The sequence below is a fragment of the Columba livia genome, chromosome Z (genome assembly GCF_036013475.1).
Source record: "Columba livia isolate bColLiv1 breed racing homer chromosome Z, bColLiv1.pat.W.v2, whole genome shotgun sequence".
In the NCBI taxonomy this organism is placed as follows: domain Eukaryota; kingdom Metazoa; phylum Chordata; class Aves; order Columbiformes; family Columbidae; genus Columba; species Columba livia.
Window position 1 is genome coordinate 1,002,820 of NC_088642.1, and position 16,147 is coordinate 1,018,966.

At 51.9% G+C, this 16,147-nt stretch overlaps 1 protein-coding gene across 38 annotated transcripts in view; it reads left to right on the forward strand.

Annotated features, from left to right (window-relative positions):
- Positions 1-16,147, forward strand: part of LOC135577379 (transcription factor 4) — a 176,395-nt gene that overhangs the window by 103,852 nt on the left and 56,396 nt on the right. Inside the window, exon 1 of one of the 38 annotated variants that reach the window (XM_065046775.1) lies at positions 14,209-14,229. The exons of 31 other annotated variants lie outside the window; for them this stretch is intronic. Coding sequence is in view for 4 of the 7 variants with exons in the window: in XM_065046774.1 (XP_064902846.1) it covers positions 15,053-15,121 (69 nt within the window). In the remaining 3 variants the exon portion in view is untranslated. Of the gene's footprint in view, positions 1-14,208; positions 14,230-14,433; positions 14,498-14,952; positions 15,122-15,908; positions 15,938-16,147 lie in introns of those variants that run through there. 6 more of the 38 variants (XM_065046776.1, XM_065046774.1, XM_065046773.1 and 3 more) reach the window with 6 other exon arrangements.

A 16,147-nucleotide genomic window follows, 5' to 3' on the forward strand; every position in this document is an offset into this window, starting at 1 on the left:
AAGAACAGGTAGATTAAAACACAAGTCCAGTAATGTGAATAGGAGAATGATAGGATTCTGAAGGAAATAGAGCATTTTTAATGGAACATACATATTGTCTTCAGATGTGGTGAATCATAGGCTTTGTCGGGAAGGACACTGCTTTAGGAAAGGCTCCTGTCTCAAAGAAAAGCTCAGATCACCTTTGGGTTATCGGTTGTGTGTCACTGAACTGCCGGGATTTATGATGCCGAGTGAAGTGTGCGCGTTTATAAATCGACTAACTAGACTATAATACACTTAGTTGATAGGGTGGAAATATTGCTGTATTTCCCTTAAAATATGTATATTAACTTGTTCTCAATGTGATTTATGCAGTGGATATGGAGATTAATGCAGCAGCGTTGGTGAAAGCAGTTATTGTTGATTAATTCATAAGTAGTCTTATAAAAATTTCAATGATAAATGGTAATAAATATGTTGTATCAGCTCCCCTTTATTATAGGAAATGGCTAGGAGTTTGGAAAACAAAGCAAATTGAGCTGTGGAAACAAGGAGAGTTTAGAACAGGCGGAGGGTTTGAGCTGGCTTTGGTGGGGTGCTCAGGAGTGCTGGGTCCCCAGACTCCGCCTGCTCCCCACCAGGTCCTGGGACCGTCTTCCTCGGGCTCTGCGGACCCCAAACAGGCTTTGTGGGTTTCACCGGGACCGTTCCACGCAGGAGCCGTCGCGGTGCCGTTTGTAGCCAGGCCGGTTCCTCCGCACGGCCCCGGCCCCACCGTGACTTCACCACGCGCTTCGCTGGTCCGTCCCTCCCCAACCCTCATCCCTTTGAGCTGCCATGGGTTGGTGACGTCCGACCTTTCCGTGAAGCGTTTGCCAAGTGACGTGGTGTTTTCCACCCTTCTTCTCCTGGCCAGTCAGAGGCTGGAGGGTTGGAAGCATCTGAAGGAATGGGCAGATTTGCGGGGGAAACGGTGAGCAAAGAGCAGAGGGCTGAGGTTGTAGAGCTGGTGTTCGAGGGGTGTTTTGATGGGCTCATCCTGACCGGAAAGTGGTGTCTGTCCAGGCGTCGGTTCCCAAGACATTGTGTAAAACAAAGCAATATCTGAGGACAAAAGGAAGGCTCAGAAATTAAACGTTCCTGAAGATTCCCGCCCTGCTCCAGCAGACGATGCGTCTCCCCAAGGAGCGGGTTTATTGTTGTTATATCCTAAACATGACACAGGAATTGTTGTCCCTGAGGGTGGTGAGAGCCTGGCCCAGGTTCCCAGAGAGGTGCTGGATGAACCATCCCTGAGACACCCCAGGCCAGGCTGGACGGGGCTCTGAGCACCCTGAGCTGGTGACGATGTCCCTGCTCATCACATGGGTGGCACTGCATGAGCACCAAGGTCCCTCCAACCCAAACCATCTGTGATACCAACCAGTGTGGTGCCGCACGTTATTCTGGGTGCGGATAATGAGAGTTCTTGTGTGGGGAGGTTTTACAGCCAGAATAAAGAGTGGGAGAAGTCAAATCTCAGTTGCATTAAAAGACAAGAGAGGAACTGAAAAATTTTGTTGATGAATAACATCTCCCGAGCCTCAGTTTTAATGGCAAGAGCCTCTTCCTTTGATCTGAATTTAAGGTGTCCCCTCAAGCCAGGGGCATCTCTGTGTATTGTCAGGCGCGCCAGCCTGACCTTGCTGGCCACACTGATGAGGAAGCGTACGGCTGGTTGTACATCCTAAGGAAACACCTGCGTGGTTCCAAAAAACCAAGAAAAGAGAAATACTAATGGGATGCCACCTGCAGTTTTTCCACAGCTTTATTCTGGTTTCCGCGGGAGAAGCGCCGGTGATTTCGCTGGGAGGTGAGGAAGCTGCTGGTGCTTTTTGTGCAAACTTTCCTACCCCGAGTGAAAAACACAGCCCCCGAATTTCCCTTCCAGTGCTCAGCTTCAAATGGGAGTTTTCCGGAACAAACACCCTGTTCCCGGGGTTCAGCGGTGGGTTGCGGGCTGGCACCCACCCGCCTTTGGCCATGGAAAATTAGGACCTTATTAAACCCCACGCAGCCTTATTTTATAGTTATAACAAAGCTCTGCTTTTCGCTTTAAAGGGAATAAACACATTTAGCACCCAGCAAATGAAGTCCAACCAAGGCAATGATAAGATCCGCTGTGCAGTGGCGAGGGGATGGGCTGGAAGTCCATCTGTCCAAAGCACACCTGCAATCGCTCGCCCAGCCCCAGGGACCAAGGAGTCATTTTGCAGGCGGAATGCCGTGCCCATGTTTTAAAACAGATTAAAAGGCGACACAAACACCCAGTTAAAATGGCTTAGTTTTTAGGTTTTGTTGAATTGCACGGCATGAAAAAGCACTTGGGAAGGGCAGTGTGTTTTCCTTAGGCGCTGGCTGTACGTTATATTCAAAGATACTGCAAAATTCACACACTTGTAAATGTTTGACTCTTTTGGACTCACCCCCCACCCCGGTTGTGGCCCATTGTGAGCAGTGGGTGGGATGAGCTGGGGCTTTTTGGTTTAGCTTGAGCAGAGACTCCCTCTTCAGAGCTCTGCGGGTAGTGCAGAGCACACCAGCTTGGGCCAGCAGACCCAGATGCCTCCGGCGCTGCAGCGGAGCGGGAGGTGCTCAGCGCTGCCCTTGCGGCGGCTCCGTAACGCTGCGGTGCGGGTCGGGTCCTGCGCGCCTCCCGGACACCGCTCTGTTCTTCGCGATGGACACATGGTCCTTTTTTCCCCTCTAAATTTGACACACATTGCTTTTAATTTAAACTTTTCATCCATCTGTATATTCACATCCACTCTGGAGGGTTCCCAGTGGAACAGACCCAACCAATCCTTGTAAAAGATGTGGGTTCGGTGACCCAGCCCTGCCCGCACCCCTCCGAACCCACATCCTTTACAAGGATCGGGCAGAAAACACGTTCTTTTCAGTAAATAAATGTAAAAATAAATGGCCTTTTCACGCCCAGCCTTCAATCATTATCTTTGCGTAGCTGTGTAATTTATAATTCCTTTTTCATTTGGGAATTAAGCTGAGTTTCCCAAGTGTTAAACTCAGCCCTTAATTTTTCCTATTTGAACGTGAGGCCAATTGTTAGGAAAAGGCATTTCAAGATTAAAAATCAAATCTCTCTGCAGTAACGTGATTTTGCAGCTTTTCTTTAGCTGCTATCTGTAGATTGTACCCATTACAAGCAGCGCAGTGCCTTCAGATCTGCAATTAGCACTGCTCAGCGTTTAAATCCCATCTTGGGTCGGCCTTGCTGAGGTGGTTTTAGGGAACAGTGGCTTTGGGACACGGTGGCTTTGGGACACAGTGGCTTTAGGAAATGGTGGCTTTGGGAAACGGTGGCTTTAGGAAACTGTGGCTTTAGGGAATGGTGGCTTTAGGACATGGTGGCTTTGGGACATGGTGGCTTTAGGGAACAGTGGCTTTAGGAGACAGTGGCTTTAGGGAACGGTGGCTTTAGGGAACGGTGGCTTTAGGGAACGGTGGCTTTAGGAGACAGTGGCTTTAGGAAACAGTGGCTTTAGGAGACAGTGGCTTTAGGGAATGGTGGCTTTAGGGAACAGTAGCTTTAGGGAATGGTGGCTTTAGGGAACAGTGGCTTTAGGGAATGGTGGCTTTAGGGAACGGTAGCTTTAGGGAATGGTGGCTTTAGGAAACAGTGGCTTTAGGGAACAGTGGCTTCTGGGGCTGGGACTATATTCATTTCAACCCGTGTGCTTGAAGTTCTCTCCCGTTTCAGAGCAGGTTGGCCGCAGGGCCGGTGGGGACAGCGGCGGTAATGACAAGTTACCTATGGAAGTTTCCGATACTCCGTTAAGACCGATGCGCTCGCACTCCGGCCGCAGTACGTTCGTTAACAGAGTCTCTGTGTTTTATCAAAGGAACATTAATTTCTTTTTGCCTTTACACTGAAGCAGTAAATGAGCAAAAAAAAAAAAACCACCAGCGTGGCAAAAATATAGCAAAAAAAATGCATAAAGAGTTCCAATAACTATTAATGTCGGTAAATGCATAGCAAAGCTCCCCTGACAGCTTCTTGGCACGCAACCTGGGAGGCCTACAATGGCTGGTTGTTGGTTTATTGTTATTTCATTTCGATGGCATGGAGCGCCTTTCCACAGGCCAGCCAGGCGGCCGAAGTCAGCGCCGGGGACGCCGGCTCCGCGGCGCACCCGTAACCGCGGTTTGCTCCCGAGCTGCCCCGAGTGCGCGGTTCGCTGGGTAGGGGTGTCATGCGTACGGGTGCAGGTGGGTGCCCTGCTGTCCCCAGGTGGGGACGGGAGCCCTCCCCCACCCCACTGCAACAGCGAACGGCGTGGGTGGCGCAGCGTTTCACCCGCGCCATCAATAAGAATTAAAGGCTCCCGTATTCGCTGCGTTCTAGCAAATAATGCAGGTTTGAGCGGTGCAGCTGCCTCGAAGCCCGTGTGCGCTGGCAGCCAGAGGGGCTGGGGTACCTGGGTGTTGGAAGCTGGACTTGCGTATCGCAGACAGTCGGGCTGCGTTTCCAGATGAGAACACCCTTTGGCTGCCAAACGCCAGGCACAGCGCGGCGCGGCGAAGCGAGCGGCTGGTCCCGGGCCAGCGCGGCGGAGCCAGCGCTTCCCGACGGGACGGGACGGGACGGACACCGGGCTGCCCGCTCCCATTGCCACCTGCCGGCGGTCCTTCGGGCTCCTTTATTGCAACCACGCTTTGGCGACGGTGCGCGGGAGTCCTTAACCAAAAAGATCCTCTCGTTTGCTCTGCAACACCTCATTTCTCCACTCACAGTTCATTTATGATTCTGATGAGAGTGTTTTTTCAGGAAACACACATTTCACTTTTTGACCTAGGAGCATCTGTTATAGTTTTTCATTAATACTACTTTGGCATTCTGGAAGTGTTAATGTCTTTCATATCTGTTTAATGCTATTTAGGGATATTTATGATCACCTCTTGGTTACTTGGGGTAAAGTGTGTTGCGATTTTTTTCAAACAGACAGGAAAGCATTCATATGAGGAAACAGATTGCTTTAAACACGTGCTTCCTGTGACAGTAAAAAGAACAAATTAGATTTAACACTGTGTAATGAATGCATAAATGTGTACGTTTAAGCTTTTAAAAGCCTTACATTTAGTTCTGGCCTAAACCAAAATCAAGAATCACCCTGCAAGCGATTTGAAGTGGGTTTAAAGCAGCGCACGGACCCCCCGTGTCCCCACGGGTCCCCTCACCCCATCCCGCTGCCAGCATCCTCTTGGGCGCCGCCGATGGCTTCTGGGTGTAGGAGAAAGAGAGCAAACAAAGAGAAAGCGGCACTAGCGATGGGTTCAGTGGCCCGGGAAACAGCCTGGAAGTGCCGCCTGCGCTCCCCGCTGGGTCCGACCCGTTTTGGCTGCTGCGGCGGGGCACGCGTACCTCCAAACGCACACCATGGTAGCATATATTGCATTATTGCCCTTCACGTACTTACTAGAGGGTAGGAACTACGCTAAATCATCGCTGTAGCGATTCTCCAGTAAATACTCTGTGCGTTTGCACCCTTGTTCTTGGAAGGTGCATCTGGGGAAGAACGCCCGGCAGGTTCTGTTCCCTCGCACCTTTTATTTGCGATCGTTGTGTAAGGTTTCTGAGCACAAAGCGTGCTCGTGGGGGTCGGGAGCGGGGGCCCTTGTGCCCGGTGTCCCCAGCACCACGGGGGGATCGGCTGCGGGAAGGTCCACCAGGAGGATGCAGCCGAACGCCCGTTTGCGCCCAGCCCGGCGCTGGTTTTGCAGGCTGCGAGGGTTCGGTGCTGAGCACAGTTTGTGTGATAATTAGTGCACATCTCCCAAGACTTTGAGAGGTTCGTGTTTAACCTTTCTGCCACCGCCTTCTGCCAGAAAATGAAGGCGCCTTTTAGCATTCTCTGCTATTTAAGTAAATATTTTTGAACCATCTCCGTGCAACAGGTTTCCAAACATTTAAAGTATGCCGCAGGTTTCCAAAAAACTTCCTTTTTCCTTATATTTTACATGTTCTGTTTGTGCAAAATTTTGAGAATCACCATAAGGGCTTCTTTGCATTTTTAATTTAGTAACTAACATATGAATACATTTGCATATTAATTAGTTGCAGATTAAATCATGCATACATAATTGCCTCCTTACTGTGTTTAATGTTTGTCAAAATCTCCAGCCTGGTTTGATGGATGTCGTATGAAAGATTACAATTTGATGTACCCTTGGAAGTATTTACACCAATAACGCCGGATTCTTAATAGCAGAATTCTCTAGTTATATACAGTTTCTAATAAACACGTAAGATAGGTGCATGTCCCTTTTGACTAGATTTTTTTCCTTGCACCAAGTCATTTACTATTCATAATCATTAATGCATCTCCTAATTATACAGCATATGTCTGTTAACCACTTCGGCGCCGGTCCCGCGGCTGCGGCGCCTGCATTTTTACTACAACTTGTATTATTTAACAGACCATCCCCAAATTGTTTCGGCTCTGAAATGAACCATCGCGTCCCATTTCCCCGGCGGGGGATATTTGGAGGGAGAGGTTAAAATGTAAGGTGCATTTTGCGCTTTATTATTGAGGTTGAAAGAAGGAGCTGCACTGAATTCACGGCTGAAGGCTCCTCCGCTCTGGCTACTGCGGGAAATAACCAAGGACATTCCAAGTGCACAAAGAATCTTCACCAAAATGATCACGAATGCAGCGCCGAGATTCACCTCAACCTCAGCACACACGTAGAAATGTCGTGGCTTTGCGGTCGCCTCTTTTTTGGGCGTTTTTCTTAAACTTTTAGCTGTGCTCAGATTGTGCGTTCAGGTTTCGGCCACAGCTCCAGGGACCTGAAGTGCTATTTTAATGAAATCTAGGTTTTTAGGTAATTACCGCGGTTTTGGAGCGGAGGCTTTAGAAAACAATCAAACCTCCAAAATGCCAGGAAATACTGCGAGAGTCCTGATAAAATCCCGAGCGCAGCTCCAGTGGATTTATCAGCAAGCAGTCGGTTTCCCCCTTAATCTGGCTATTCATGAGCAGCACTTGGAGAGAACCTCCAAATAGCCAGATTTTGTTAGGGAAGTTGGCACTACCATGTGTTAGGCGGTTAAGTGTGAATTTGAGCAGTCGATGGGAATATGGTGCCGTGTCAGAAAACAGCGCCGGGGACGTGGGACCTCGCTCCCCACCTGCAAAAAGAGGCTTTTTGGCAAATGACGTCAGCTCCGGGGGCCTTTTTTTGGCATCTTTGTTCACGCAGGCTGTAACCCCTTCAGGTCAGGCTCAACAGAGGCTTCTAGGGGAGGCCGGGGTATAAAAACCTGGCTTTTAATGTAGCATCTGCATTGGTAGCGTTGAAAACGTGCTTTTGGAGTATTAATTAGGATTGCCGAAAGAAAAAGTTCATGGGAAAGCGCGAGCGTGTTGTTGCGCTGAGAGGTTTCTTCTGCGATACCTGCGTGTTGGCAGTCGGTTTGCTGTGTATTTTAAGCACGTGCGTTTCGTATATAAATACAAAATACACGTATTTGCTATAAAATGCACAGTGAAACCACTGTGTGGCCCTAATTACTCACAAACCCATGCACTTCATTTCAGGAGGGCCAGCAGCCTGACTTCTTTGGTCCAACCGCTCAGGTCACGAGGTATGTTTTAGCACATGTGAATAGCCCAATGAAGTCAAAGGTACAAACGCCCTTTTCTCCTGAGCAATTTTACGTAGTAAAGATAAAACGTCATGGAATTAGTGCCTTAGCAAGCGGAGCTGAGCCTTGGGAGCAATGGATGCTGGTGCTTCCATAACTGCCCGCAAAGCCCGTGCTCAGATCCAGGCTGGATTCAGCTCCTTTCCCCTCTGCCAAAATGAGGTTTAAGCAGAAGGTCCAATCCTGATGTCTTGGAAAGGGAGCAGCGCTGCAGAGGTTTTGCAGCGTGCTGAAGGTTTAAAGGCCAGTTCAGCATCAGCAGCAAAAGAGGAGTGATGTGGTTTAGTGGAAGGGAGGTAACGGTGGGGAATGAGACACAGGAGCTGTGGCAGAACATCAGCTGAAGCTTTGGTAGCAGGACTCGGGAATAATGTCCCGTATTGCTCAACATGAAGATAAAACCGATGGAATAGCCAGTATTCTGTGCTCATTGAATACCCGTTATTTTGGGTGATTTTCATCTCTTTGAGCGGCATCCCCAAAGAGGGCCTTGCGTGAGGTCCTCCTCCCTTCTCGGGAGCGGTGTCCCCGTTCCGCGGTCCCCGCCGTGGCCAGACCGGTCCCCGCTCTCTCCATCGCCCCGTCCGTGCCGGCTGCTCTCCCAGGGCTTCACATCTCCCCGGCTCCTCATTCTTTGGGGCCTTCAGGACGGGCTGCTCCACCTTTCCGCGCCCTACCTGTCCATGGACCCAGCGGCCAAACCAAACCGTGCCGCTCGCAACGCAAAACGAGCTTGCCTGGTTTCCCAGTTTTTCCCCAAATGCACCATCTCTACCTCTACTTTTCCCTGGATGTCTGAGGTTAGGGCTTCTTTTCCAGCAATTTCCAAGTCCAGACCAAGTTGCATGGGTGTCAGGGTGACATCCTTGTCCCCGGGAGCTCAGCACCGAGCGGCCAGGTCACCCATCACAGGGTGACCATGCTCTGTGGTTCTGGGGCACAGAGCTTGAGCTGTTCCCTTGGGAGGTACCGTGCCCAAGGAGCATTTTTGGGGAGCCCCAGGAACGTTTTTGGGGAGCCCCAGGACTGGTTTTGGGGAGCCCCAGGACCATTTTTGGGGAGCCCCAGGAGCGTTTGTGGGGAGTCCCAGGAGCGTTTGTAGGGACTCCCAGGCTCCGATCCCCTTGGCACCATGGACTGGGTGTCACCGCAGCACCGACACGCTGCCGGTGGCCTCTCCAGGCTTTGCTTTCTCCATCTATACAAAGGGAAACAGCCACAGAATCATATTTGACTGCTGGATAGACGGGCTGCGATGCCTTACTATGAAAAGCCGCCCATATGGTGATGTGCAGTGAATGAGGAGCCGCGTTCCCTGCCCGGGTTCATATGGTGATGTGCAGTGAATGAGGAGCCGCTTTCCCTGCCCGGGTTCATATGGTGATGTGCAGTGAATGAGGAGCCGCTTTCCCTGCCCGGGTTCTTGGGGAGGAATCGGGGTGTGCAGGATCCACATCTCCGGCCGGTCCTGCACATCATTGAGCGGAGAGGAGCGCTTGGATCAGCCCTGCTCGTGCTTTACTATGAAAAGAAGGCCACATTTTGTTTCTTAACATTAGCCATGTGTGGTGTCCACAACTTCTTCTTACCTTTTCCACATCTATTTTTTGACCAGGAACGTGTGGTAACACCAAACGAGCAGTAGCTCCAGCACCGATTGCTCTAGATCGTACTTGAACTGCAAAAGCAAAGATAATCCCTTATAATCGGAAATTACTCGTTCGTTATGTGGTGTGTGCAGTCGGTGAACTGCTCCGTGCTGGGTGAAATGCTAAAAACCTCACTGTTCATTTGTTTTACCATTTATTTTAGCTTATAGTCCTTGTGGGGTCTGTTGGCGTTGCCAGCGCCGTGTGGAGATGCCGTCGTGGCATTGCCGACCTCAAGGGTTCAGATATCATGAGTCAGCCGCCCTCCCATCTGCAAAACACGAAGAAAAATGAGATCTGAAAAAGATTGGGTTGGTTTTATTAGCTTGTGGGGTTTTCTGCCCCCGAGTTGCCGTTTCCCAGCTCTCCTCCGGAGTTACCCGAGTTAAGCTCAGTCTTCACAATAAGCAATCTGAGATGGCGCTGTAACCAATGGCCGGAGATAGAATGGTGAAAACCGGCGACGGAGCCTTGGCGCAAGGAGAAACCCCGGCCCATGTGGTTTCAGTTTCTCTCTTGGCTTTCCGCGAGCAGCGTATCAAAAATAAACCTAGTGGCAAATGGATGTTTTAGATAGCCAGTCCAGTTTAAAATAGATGAGCTGTAAAGTGTGTTTCAAGGCTCTTTTTACTCTGTAAGATGAGTTTTCTGGAAGGTGATGGCTAAGCCAGGGCGCCGGGGTCCAGGCCAGCTCGTGCCAAGCTCAACTCACAGTGTGTTAAACTTGGCTTATCTGGAAAGCAAACACTGGACGCTGGTTTGCTTTTCAATGGCTAGTTTTGATCTAGGGTTTTATTATGTTATAAACCTCACGTGTTATCTAGTAAAGGCAGTCTGGATAGCGTTAGAGGCCGAAGCAGACCGGGTCTGGTGTGTTACAGATGGAGCTGGCGGGTGCTCACAGACCCGTCCTCTGCTTCGTTCACATCTCAGACCAAACCTTTGGTCCTGGATTCCAACCCGGTCACAGCTCCCGCTTTGGCCAGGCGGTTTGTGTTTGGGGGTGTGCGGTTGTGCCCCCAAAGCTGCTCTGGCTGCAGCAGACGTGCCCGTCTGACCTATTCAGCACATAATTTAGGAAAAAACCCCATAATTGCTAAAATACTTTAATTGCAATTATTTTGGAGTGAAGACGTCGTCCCCTTGGCGAGGAAGGGGGAGCTCGGGGTGGTGCTGGGAACACGGCGTGGGATTCTGGGGGTGACGAGGGTTGCCATCAGTAGGTGCTCTATAATATTAAAGCAGATGTATAATATTAAAACCTTTGGCTGCTTTAAAGTGACTTTTTAGAGACTATGGCTTTTAGGGTCTGATTTGTTAATGCAGCATCTGTATAATGAGATATTTATGCTGCATTCAGGCTGTGGTGCACAGGTATCTGAATGTGAACCTTTTCCTGGGGAGAAAGCAGAGAATATTCATGTATAAAAACATAGGAAAATAAGTGTTACCTTTTGCTGCAACAGTTGCAATTGCTACCAAAACCGTGTCTGTCTGGATGAGGTAAATAGGATGCAACTTGTTCTTGTGTTTGTCAGCATCTGGATGAGCTTTGTGGGCTCGGGTCACGTCCCCTCCGCTCAGAGGCACCGGGGCTGCCCCTCGCAGGTGCTTAGGAGGGGATTAAGAAACTTTTAGCTCAGCTCTGGCATCTCCTAAAATAGACCTGGCTTTGGGGACCAGAGCTGGGCTTTGCGTCTCCTTTTGTTGTCCACGGCCAGGGGAGGAGCTGGTTGGAAAAGGCTGGTGGGACGTGTTCGGTGGGACCTCTGAGTCCCGCTCGCTCACCTGGGGAAGAGAAACTCTTCCCATCTGGGCATCCAGAGCCACTTCTCCACCCACGGCGGGTGGGTTTTAATACCTACACTCAAGGATTTGGATAAGAAGGATGAGATTATCCAAGTGACCCAGACTTAGAGGAATACTGGCTATTTTAGTCTTCTTCCTTGATATTTTGCCATTATCCCTTTCAATTTGTGGCTGCAAGCTTCTCATCCAGCTGATCGCTTCCCCGGCTTTGCTCCTCTCCTGTGGACCTGACTCGATCATCTTGAGGGTCTTTTCCAACCAGAATAATTGTATGCTTGCGTGGCCTCAGGTCCGGCAGTGGCACCCTCCTCTGGGATTGCCCCTGGCATCTCACACAGGAGAAGTGAGGAGAGAACGAAAAGAGATGGTTAACTTCTCTAGCACTAAAGTAAGGGGCTGTGACACCGTGGCTGCGTGGGGCGGCGTCCCGTGCGTGCCGTGTCACAGCGACCCGGCTGCGTCCCCGCTCGTGTTGCGTTCAGAACGTGTCCGTAGCGCGAGCACGTGGGTGTCACAGCGGGTCAGACTGTGTTACCAGTGACCTGCAGGATGCCGAAGGAATGGCACCTGACATCCAAAGTGCTGCCATAACGTGTTGAGCATTTGATGCATCTGTGAGGTTGTGTGTGTGTTGGAGTCCCCCGCCCTTTGGTGGCATTCCCTCTGGGTCCAGTATAACACCATATTTACCAAAACAAAGATTTAATGCTCATCCATGACCCTTTCCATGGGAACAAGTACCTTTTGGGTGACGGAGATGAGATGCCAGTTAGAGGTGCTGGTGGGGAAGCTGCTCCTGCTCCCCTCCTCACCACTCCCCGCCACGCTGCCAACCTCTCGTTAAGACCAAGGCCGTTAATTACAGCATTGTCGGCACTGCTCTGCGGCGAGGCCTGGGAGCTGGGGGCGGAGGAGCCGCTCGGCAGATGCCGGCGCGGGGGCTGCGGGGGGTCCCGCACAGCTGCACCTGCAGCCCCCCCAGCCCTCACAGCAGCATGGCTGGAGCTGCAGCCCTGTGCTGCGTCCTCCACGGTGCCGGTGCCGCATCCAGCAGCGCATCCTTCCCAGTGCTGCTACCGCATCCAGCAGTGCATCCTTCCCGGTGCTGGAGCTGCATCCCAGTGGTGCATCCTTCCCAGTGCTGGAGCTGCATCCAGCAGCACATCTGTGCTGGTGCCACATCTGGCAGTGCATCCTTCCTGGTGCTGGTGCTGCATCCCAGCAGCGCATCCTTCATGGTGCTGGTGCCACATCTGGTAGTGTATCCTTCCCGGTGCTGGTGCCACATCCAGCAGTGCATGCTTCACAGTGCCACATCCAGCAGCACATCCTTTCCTGGTGCTGGTGCTGCATCCAGCAGCGCATCTTTCCTGGTGCTGGTGCTGCATCCAGCAGCGCATCTTTCCTGGTGCTGGTGCTGCATCCAGCAGCGCATCCTTCCTGGTGCTGGTGCTGCATCCAGCAGCGCATCTTTCCTGGTGCTGGTGCTGCATCCAGCAGCGCATCCTTCCTGGTGCTGGTGCTGCATCCAGCAGCGCATCCTTCCTGGTGCTGGTGCTGCATCCGGCAGCGCATCCTTCTTGGTGCTGGGCTCTCCCACAGCCCCGTGAACCACAAATCCGCGCACAGAACCACCACTTCTCCTGGTCCGGTGCAAATCCCCGACGTGGCCGCGTCCCGGGCAGGTGCAGATCCACAGAGCCCGGCGTTGGGAGGTGAAAACACCACCCAAGGTGGGACTGTTCAAAAGCTGCTTCTCGTCAGGTAACAGCCCGTAGGTTTGCAGCGGTTTGCTCTGTAGCGTGGCCTCGCCGCATCTCAAAGCCCTACACACCGTCAGTGTCTCTCTGGCTGTTATTCGTAATATGAATGTCATAGAAGATCCACATTTCTATGTCTGAAAAAATATCCGGTACAATCACAAGTTTCTGAGCGAGGCAGGAAAATATATTAAAGTTATCTCAATGTATGTGTTGAATGCAAATATGATACGGTAAAGCGATTAATTGTTATTGCCATGTGTTGAGAATTGCGTTATAGTTACGGGCTGACTCCCTGCAAACGGCATCAACTTCTTACCGCGTTATGTACAATATATTCATACTGAAATTCTCCCGTTCAGGAGAAGGAGGGAACTAATATGGATCCAGGTTAGGTTGGATCATTCCCGCTCCGGGGTTGCAAAGCACAAGCTGCAGCCGTCGGCAGGCGTTCCCCTGCCACATCGGTCACGGGTCGAGACGCGGGTCCCTCCGTTCCCGGATCGACACGTGGAACGCTCAGAGCCACTCGTGCCAGCCGGGAAGGGTTTATTCCGCTGGGCTTGGGCTTGTTCTGCGGCAGCAAAGCCGCTCAGTGAGATGATTTAAAGGTCCATCCCATCTTAATTTTGTGGTAAAATTTGTGCTAGTTTTATAACTTTGCGTAGAGCTGTGAAACTGCAGCTTTTATTACGAGAGAAAACACCGTATTTTGCAGTTGGAAAACCCAGGAAGAAGAGAATAACTGGCTTTATTTCTAGGTGCTTATTAAAAACAGAAGAGGTATTTTTAATAAATGATCAAAGCGCTTTATTTTGCACCTCTGGAGCCCGGGCAGTGAGGTCTGCAGGAAGTCGGTTGTACGCAGCGCTAAAGCCGGGTTTGCAGAGCGTTTCTGTCCTTCCTGTGCAGTGTTTTGTGCTGCACCGTGACCCGCGGTGCTCGGGATTTTTGGCCTGATGTATTATACGCTGGGGGTGGTTTAAAGGTTACAAATGCGATCTTGTCAGATTGACAACTAACTGTTCTAATGAGGAAAAAATCCTCAAAGCATGAAATTTGAATGAAATGTGTGATTATAATTCAAGTACTGTTTACCCCAACCTCTGGGGACCTCCCGAATAAATGCAGAACAAGTGAGGTAGATAAACCTCTGCTCGTTCTCCCCTCCCGGATTGTTCCCCCCTCGCCCATACGCCACCGCGCACGCCAACGCGATGGACCCGGCCGGAAAAGTAGGGGCGAAAACTTTGCGGAGAGCCCGCCGTGGCCGTCCCTTCGCGGGTGATGGATGCCGCTACCCCGGCGAGGAGCGAGGAAATAGGTGCTTTGAATTATTAAAGTTGAGCCCGGAGACTGGCTGTATGCTCGGCTGGCATTTGCTTCGGCATATGCAAATGATTTAGTTTCATTTGGGATCGATTCCCGGGGGCCCTCCTTTCCTTTCCTGTGATGCTCTGAATTTGGCAAGCTCCAGTCCCGACGTGCCGGGGCGGGGGGGGGGGGGGTTGGATCCGCTTCCCCCCCATCTCCTCCCCGTGTTTGCCCGGGCTGATATTTTTCAGCAGCGCCCGGTGGGCCGGGACACCGAGGTATTTGTTATTTTAAAAAAGGGGGAAAAAAAGGAATGTAAAGAAAAAAGGGCAGGGGGGGCTGCGCGGGGCTGCGCGGGGCGCGGCAGCTGCGCACAATGCTGGGAGCGCGCCAGCAGCACGGACAGATGGCGGAGTTATTAGATGTGCATCATACGATTCCCTTCCTGCCACTCGCTTTTTAATCAAATTAAAACAAAAAAAAAAGAGAGGAGAGCGGGGGGGGGGGGGGGTGAGCGGGGGGGCAATTAAGCGCATTTGTATTCCGGGCGGTGACGGGCCGGCCCCGCGGGGACGCGCCGGGCGGTGCGCGGGCGCGGGGCGGTGCGCGGGCGCGGGGAGGTGGGGTGGGGTGCGCGCTGGGGGGGGGGCGGGGGGGTGCGCGCAGCCTCCGCCCCCGCGCGGCGAATGGTCTCGCCCTGCTTTGCATATCGAGCGCGCCCGGGCCGGCCATATGGGAAGATGCGAGTTCAGGAATTGTGGTGAAAAAAGGGAGAAGCGAGTTTGAAATAAAAAGTTGGGAGCGCGGGCGCGGAGGGGGACGGCGGCGGGACCATGTACTGCGCATACACGATCCCCGGCATGGGCGGCAACTCCCTCATGTACTACTATAACGGGAAGGCGGTAAGCTGGCGTGGCCACCGGACGGGCACTTTGGGCGAGCGGGGGGCGGCGGGGCCGAGCATCCTCCGCGGGGCTCCGCGCTGGGGCCGCGGGCGGCCGGCTGGGGGACTTTTTGTTCGGCGTTTAGTTTGTTTTCTTCTTCTTTTTCTTCCCTTTTCTTTCTGTTTGTGCGCGCTACAAAGTGCGGAAAAGTTTGGGGTGAACTCAAAGTAGTGCAAAGCGAAATAAACGTACAAAAATTCCAAAGAAGGGGGGGGCGGGAGCGGGGCCGCGGGCCCCCCAGATCCGGCTCCAAAAGTACTGGTGAGATAACGGAAAATGACCAAAAAAGCCCCATTTTCCGCCGCGGCGGAGTGACTTGCCAGTGCTGGCAGACTTCAGCCCCTTTTTCCTTCTTCTTTTCTTCCCCCCCCCCCCCCCCCGCTTCCAACAGAAACGCTTTATTTAAGACAAGGAAAAAAAAGAAGTGTGTGGTATTTTGTGCATAACCCCAGCAGAAGGTTTATACGTGCCATCTGGAGGGTTATTTTTTTTCTCTGGCTGGGTCTTGAGAAGGAAAAAGTATTTCAGTATATTTAAAATATTTGGGGGGGGGGCGAGGGGGAAGGGTGAGGTGAGGAGGGGAGCTGCTGCTGAACGGAGAGGAGAAGAGAATTTGGGGGGGGGGGCAGCGCCCAAACTGCGCCACTCTGGGCTCTTTCAGCTTCCCCTGCGTTTCATCTGATCCCAGTCAGCGGCAGAGTTAGGCCGGGGAGCTGCCGGAGCTCTAAGCCAGGCCTGGCTGGGCCGGAGCGCGGGGATCCCGCCGGCGTGCGAGTGAGTGTGCAGGCATGTGTGGTGCAGCGGAAAAGCCGCTCTGGTGAATCAACATCTGGTTGAATAACTGAGATTATTTTTAATTCTTTTTTTTTAAATATGCTTGGCTGAGAGTTGCGGGCCTCACCCTTTGTTTTGAATACTTGGCGAAGGACGCGTTGCGGGAGCGCAGGACACTTGGCTCGTGAGCAGCGACCGAGGGAATCTGCG